General features: G+C 31.7%; 1 protein-coding gene across 2 annotated transcripts; it reads right to left on the bottom strand.

Moving 5' to 3' along the window:
• Nucleotides 1–767: 767 nt before the first annotated feature.
• LOC136801703 (uncharacterized) lies at nt 768–4191 on the bottom strand. Of its 2 annotated transcripts, XM_067058359.1 has the most exons (7): nt 4149–4191; nt 3755–3848; nt 3574–3638; nt 2326–2421; nt 1955–2070; nt 1531–1649; nt 768–1380 (listed from the first exon to the last, which is right to left on the bottom strand). In XM_067058359.1, exons 3-7 carry the CDS (start codon nt 3601–3603, stop codon nt 1112–1114), a joined length of 630 nt encoding a protein of 209 aa, XP_066914460.1. In that variant the 5' UTR covers nt 3604–3638; nt 3755–3848; nt 4149–4191; the 3' UTR covers nt 768–1111. The 2 variants fall into 2 exon arrangements, with proteins under 2 accessions (XP_066914460.1, XP_066914467.1); XM_067058366.1 differs by lacking the exons at nt 3574–3638; nt 3755–3848; nt 4149–4191 and adding an exon at nt 2686–2882.
• Nucleotides 4192–7166: the final 2975 nt, after the last annotated feature.

Here is a 7166-nt window from a genome sequence, read left to right as displayed (position 1 = left end):
TTTCCCACCAGTTTTGCCTATTATCAGTTGAATAACCAGAAGAGAAAAACTTACCGATGTGGAAAAACGTGACTCTTCATTGACTTGATACAGGAGTCAGCAACAGATCACCATTACAACCAGTACCAGACTACACTTTTAACATTTCAATAATTTTATACTAATACTTTTTGTTTTATTGTCTAGAAATAGAATAATAAATGTTAAGGGGTAAAAGATCTTAAGAGTAAATTTGTTCAATGTTTGTAATTACAAAGTTATGCCTTTCCCTCTAAAGAATAGAGTTTTGAGTATAGAAAAAAATTTTTATACCTCTTTGTGCTCAAGCAGATTACCTCAAACATTGTGCTATTAATTTTTGCTCGTTAGGCTGCATTAGGCAAACATGAGTCTTTCACTTTTGTAAGATAAAACTTGCAGAGCTGAACATTAGGGCATGATTTCAGTGCTTAAATTTCATACTATAGGAACTGTACTGTATAAGTAATAAAAAATGAGACAAGTTAGTCTTATTTGTCAATTTTTTTTTACAAAACTGAAATCAGAAAATTTACATAAGTTTGAAGGTGAAATTAAAATTAAAATAATCTATGATAAATGTTAAAGCAATATCTACAGCAAAAGAAATCAGAATTTCAAATCTCAAATCCTTTCACAACTGTTCACAATCACTTTTTTCATAAAGATGGTAAAAAAGTTTAAATTTACCCATTGGAAATGATTCAAATGTTATTAAATCAACAAAACTGTGCGTTATCAAAAATATTACCATGAGACACATTAAAGGAAGAAATTTTGGTGGGAAGAAAATTTGGTGGATTTGGCTGTTTTTGCTGAATTAGGTTCCCTTTTTCAACTATCCACCTAATTGAGTTCTCATATTTCGTTTGATTTTCACTATTTAGGCCCTAAATGGGCGTATTTTCAACATTTTCACACTGATTTTGAACCTTCATACTCAGTCTGCCAAATTAAATTGCCGCCAAAATTAATTTCAGTACCGTTCCGCCAAATTAAATTCCCTCTGAAAAAACTTTTTCAGCCATCCGCCAAATTAAATTCCCACCAAAATTTCTTCCTTTAATGTATCCAATACAAGATTCCCAAAAAATCACATCCTACCATCCTCTTTCTTATCAGGCCAGACCAGGTTAGGGTTGCCTGCATAACGGCAAGCCGAATAAAATGTTCTCCTGATGTATTGATTACAGGAACTATTGTCTGGCTTAACCAGATTAATGATATACTTCCCCCCCTTTTTATCCGTCTTGATCTCCTTATCCTCTTCTTCCTCTACTTCAACCTCTCCTTCGCCATTACTTTTCTTTTTCTTCTTTAGGTAGACCTTCTTGGGTCTAAGTTTATTGCTGATAACAAATGCTAGAAAAATGTAAGTCAAATATCTTAAAATCCTTTATCAGTATAATTATACTTCCACGATAGAATTGTAAGCCATTTCACTGTATGGAAAAAAAAAAACTTTTCAAAAACATCAATCTTATATTTTTTCAAAAGGAAAACAAATTTTACCTCTTATAGCTACCAGAATGTTTTCTGGCAATGGCTTCAGTCCATTTTTCTTGATTCGTTTTGACTCCTCCTTTGGTTCAAGGAGGGAGGCACCTGCCAGTCTTTGTAGTGAAAATAGTCTGAAATATATACAAAAAACCTGAAGTAACTATTTCAAACATGTGTGATGGATAAAAGGATCCCCCAATATATCAAATCTTGCATTGAAATACCTCAGATATGCTTTTTGATGCCAAATGCCAAAAATACCACTTATTATATTTAGAAATTCTTGATTGCTTTCTTTTTTTGTATATCTTGGGGTCATTTTGAGGCCCAAGCTCATTAAAAAATTTTGATCATAAAGAAAAGTTTGAAAATTCATTGGGAATGATGGATATTTTTCTCTCTGAATTTTTTTCTAGACTCAAACTGATTGACTAACCGTCGCAATAGATATGGGATGACATCCCCAGCAAGTGGCATTAAATGTGCCTTTGTCATTGTTTCCGTGTTAACAAAGACCTTGGTACTTCGGACCAATTCATGTTTGTCTTCTCCCTGAGAAAAAGAATAAGACAATTATAATAAAAATGTAACAAGAATGGTTGTAAGCTCCAATTTGAGAGCACCAAGTAAGAGTTGTATATGAAAATGATGAAAGAACGGCAAACAAGTAAAAACAAGAAAGAACGAGAAAAATGAAGAAAAACAACTATAAGAGATCGGCACTTCCATATTTTCAGAATTTTAATCATAACCTCAAAACCTTAAAATAGGATTTGCACAGAAAAAATATGAAAAAGCAACACTAACATTCTCTGTCACAGACTCGTCAAAATCATCTGGCACCTCAGTCGATTCGTTTGTTTCGTTTGGTGGCGGTCTTGATTGTAATTCACGGATAATATTCTGTAAATCAAGATAAAAGGTATAGCATCTAGGAAAATAGAGAGAGAAAGAGAGAAAGTTAAAGTATCCCCTTATCATATCTCTATCTGCTTTGTGAAAAATGTTCAAACGACTATTCTTCTGAATATATTATTTCTTAAATTCTGATTTTTCTTTAAAGGTTTACAGAGAAGACTCCTAGCATCATAAACTTTTGAATTTTAGACTTTTATTCTCAAATATAAACTTTATCACCTAACTGATACTTTATTCTAGCAAACATACATTTTGTGCCTCAATGCTTTTTGTCATGTCTTCAATCTTTCTGTGTACTAAAGAGAAAGCGACAACATAATCAAATAGTAAAACATTTTTAAAATTTTGAATTTCTAATTGCACTGATATCTTAAGAAAAACTAATTTTTGCTGTAAAAATAGTAAACTACTTTCAAGTTTCCATCAACAAGAATTAACTTTCAATTATACCCACACTTTTTCAGTTTTCAATTGTCTCCCTGCCTCTCTAATTTCCTAATCATGGGAAAACTTTGGCTTTTAAAACGAAATATGACAAGACTTACAGATTATATTCTCTTGCCTTGTAATTTCTAAACCATTGCGCACTTTAAAATGATAGATAAAAATGAAAATAGTAAAAATGTCTACTGATCATTTTATAATTAAACTAAAAATAAGGGTTCTCTGTTTAGTACACACAAATATTTGAGCCCCTATCCTGCTTGTATATAGAAAACATTAGAATTAATGTCATTTTTACATTAGATGTATATGCTTTTGCTGACCCTCTCTCCCCTTCAATGCATATATTATCTGGATGGCCCCATTATAACCATTTGTAGTTGATGCGACAAAAAAAAAATATATGATAATTACATGATCTCATTTCTTCTTCATATTTCAGGATTTTAACCTCTTTTAAGGTGCAATCCCCACAGGTGTCAGAAAGCATACTTTGGAATCCAGATTGAAAGTGGCGCATGGCCAAGGGACTACCTAAAAAAGATGAATCTATATATCACACACTGTAACTAACTTTTTACTACTTTTTTTGTCCATACAGTACCTACGTCTTTTTTAATCAAGTAGTTTTGACAATTCCATATAAATACATTTGGAAAACATTATTTTTGCAAAAAATTGAAAATACATTACCTCCAGGGACATACATTGGAATAGTGGCATTTTTGGTAGGTGTAGCAATGGGTCCTGTCACTTGGCTGAAAAAAGAAGAAAATGTAGCGCATAATTTTCTCACGATGGCGCAATGGGTGATTCCAAGTGCAAAAATGCAGAGTTTCTGGCTGATCAGTCTACATTTGTATATTTATTTTACCTTATTGCCTTGAGTTTTTCTTGAGTTTGCATATCAAGTCGTAATTTCAGATCTTCTTTCTTTTTCTGCTTTAATTCAGCTTCTAGACGTAAAGCTGAAAAAGAGTGAATTTTTGGTGAAATGCGGATTTCCCTGTCGAGATTTTCAATAATAACAATATTAACAACAATAAGATGAAAAATGAAAAATCACAATTTTTGCGTATATTTCAAAGCTCCCTCATGGGGCACAAATTCACTTCATGTTGATCATGTAGCATTCAAAATTCCTGAACTATTTTTTTTTCCATTCAAGAGACATAGTTTTTCGTAGACAGAGTTTTTTCATTAGGGATGTATAACTTTTTGCCTGAAGTTCTATTGAAATTAGAAAAAAATTGCAACCCCAGGCTAACCTTCTTCATTTTTGTCATCCTTTTCAGTTAACTTCTTTTCTTGAACTGTGAAACAAGAATTATTTATTGGAGTAGATAAATATTCCAGTATGAATTCATTTTTTAACCGTTATGGAGATTTTTAGAAATTTATGGAAAATTTGACCTTTTCACAATATTCCTCACAAGTTGACTTCTAAAAGAAAATCAGGCCTAGATTTTGAGACAATGATAACATAAAAAATAAAAAAAGCTCTCCCTAGAGACAGGAGGTTGTATATTGTTCTTATAGAAAAAAAAGTTTTTCATTTTAGTTTACAGCTTATGATGGACTGATTACTTACACCCAAATCTCATAAATAATTACACATCAGATCAAACAAACCTTTCTTAGACTTTGTTGTTTTTGGACTTGACTTATTCGGTTTCTTGGATGAAATGCTCATCACCGAATCATTCTCTATGGGAGGAAAACATAATTCAATTACAAAATTAACTGAAGGCTCAAGCAAGAAAACAATGATAAAAAAACGCAATGGCTGTAATTTTTACCCGAATCAAAAGTCATCCTGGACAACTGTCAAAAATGTCAATTGTCAAAAAAATGCATCTATTTTGCCAAAATCATTCTTGCTCTTTCTTTTTTTTCATTTTAGTCTGTATTTCTTCTAGAAATAATTTTTTCCTCCTTTTTCAGCTAAAATATATTCAACAAAAGTGGGTGGTTCCCAAAACACTTCTCGTCCAACTTAAAAATCTATAATAATCACCCCAAATTTCTTCTCATAAGGTAACTTTTTGGCTGACATCATATTGAAATTAGAAAAAAAATTCCAATCCCAAACTAACCTTCCTCATTTTCATCATCTTTTCCAGTTACAGTTACCTTTTCTGGATCTGAAACAAGAATTATTTATTGGAAAGGATAGATTTTCCAGTGTAGATTATTTTTCAATAGAGATTTTTCTGGAAAAATTTGACCTTTTAACAATAGTCCTCACCAGAATTGATATCTCTATTGTAATAAGTACAAGGCAAGATTTTGAATGTAAAAAATGAAGAAAAAAGCTCACACCCTAAAGCCAAGAGGTTATATTTTGACCCAAATGTCATAAACAAATTTACATCAGATCAGACAAACCTTTCTTAGATTTTTTTGTTTTTGGACTTTTTGATTTGGATGGAATGGTCATCACTGAATCACTCTCTATGGAAGAAAAAACATAGTTCAATTACAAAATAAATTTTAATTTAACCAGAAAACTGGGGCTAAATTATTGCTAACCTCAAACATGATGGAACTCCACTATGGAGCACTTTTAATTTTGCAAATTTCTTTGTTGTGGTGACATGTCTTTTAAGGGCATCAATGAGTATTATATAAAAATGCTATGTGAAAACTGCAAACTATATATGAGTAGACAGTTCTTGTCATCACAAACACTGGTTAAGGTTTTGCTTGCGCATTTGTGTTGTCTGTACTCAGACCCAATTTTGCCCCGTATCGCATATTAACTTTATCCCAAAACTTTTCAAGCTAGTAAAACAACGATTAAATAGTTTACAAATGGCTGTAATTTTTTGCCAATAATCAAAATCTGCAAAATTTAGTTCTGCAAAAAATTCACCCAAATTTCTTCTCATAAGGTAACTTTTTGGCTGACATCATATTGAAATTAGAAAAAAATTCCAATCCCAAACTAACCTTCCTCATTTTCATCATCTTTTCCAGTTACCTTTTCTGGATCTGTGAAACAAGAATTATTTATTGGAAAGGATAGATTTTCCAGTGTAGATTATTTTTCAATAGAGATTTTTCTGGAAAAATTTGACCTTTTAACAATAGTCCTCACCAGAATTGATATCTCTATTGTAATAAGTACAAGGAAATCAAGGCAAGATTTTGAATGTAAAAAATGAAGAAAAAAGCTCACACCCTAAAGCCAAGAGGTTATATTTAGACCCAAATGTCATAAACAAATTTACATCAGATCAGACAAACCTTTCTTAGATTTTTTTGTTTTTGGACTTTTTGATTTGGATGGAATGGTCATCACTGAATCACTCTCTATGGAAGAAAAACATAGTTCAATTACAAAATAAATTTTGAATTTAACCAGAAAACTGGGGCTAAATTATATGCTAACCTCAAACATGATGGAACTCCACTATGGAGCACTTTTAAATTTTGCAAATTTCTTTGTTGTGGTGACATGTCTTTTAAGGGCATCAATGAGTATTATATAAAAATGCTATGTGAAAACTGCAACTATATATGAGTAGACAGTTCTTGTCATCACAAACACTGGTTAAGGTTTTGCTTGCGCATTTGTGTTGTCTGTACTCAGACCCAATTTTGCCCCGTATCGCATATTAACTTTATTCCCAAAACTTTTCAAGCTAGTAAAACAAAGATTAAATAGTTTACAAATGGCTGTAATTTTTGCCAATAATAAAAAATCTGCAAAATTTAGTTCTGCAAAAAATCTCAAATCTAGTACACTGCAATATATGGAAACTGAGCGCTTCTTTAGGACAAGCTGTATGGATATGAAATGAAAAAAGAGTTTGATTACTTCTTTTGTTGCCAGTGCGTACATTCAATATGGTGCACATATAAAATTTCCCTTCATATAAGGCAAAACCATTAAGGCCTGATTCAAGTTCATCAGCAGGAACTAGACGACCATCTGGAATTTCCTGAGAATTAAAATAAAAGGATAAAATGTTATGATAGTTTACAGATTAGCTTTAAAAGCAGACCCAATCAATCAAACTTGTCTTACCAATCAAATGATTAAAGTACAATTTAAATATACAATAATCTGGAAACTGTTGAAATGGTAGTCGAGTGCCAGGATAAGGATATTGCAAGGGACAGCAAGGAAAGGAAAGATATTAGGATTTAATATCATTGAACTAATCAAACTTTTTACTGACTGAACTAATCGAACTCATATTGCTTCAAAAATTGTTGAGTGTTCGCTAAGTTTAAATGATTTTTTTAATTGAACATTAATCGTTCGACGGAGTTCGGTT

Source organism: Clytia hemisphaerica, unplaced genomic scaffold (genome assembly GCF_902728285.1).
Source record: "Clytia hemisphaerica strain Z4C2 unplaced genomic scaffold, Clytia hemisphaerica genome assembly, whole genome shotgun sequence".
In the NCBI taxonomy this organism is placed as follows: domain Eukaryota; kingdom Metazoa; phylum Cnidaria; class Hydrozoa; order Leptothecata; family Clytiidae; genus Clytia; species Clytia hemisphaerica.
Note: the sequence above shows the minus strand (reverse complement) of the source record. Positions and strands in the feature narration are given on the sequence as shown.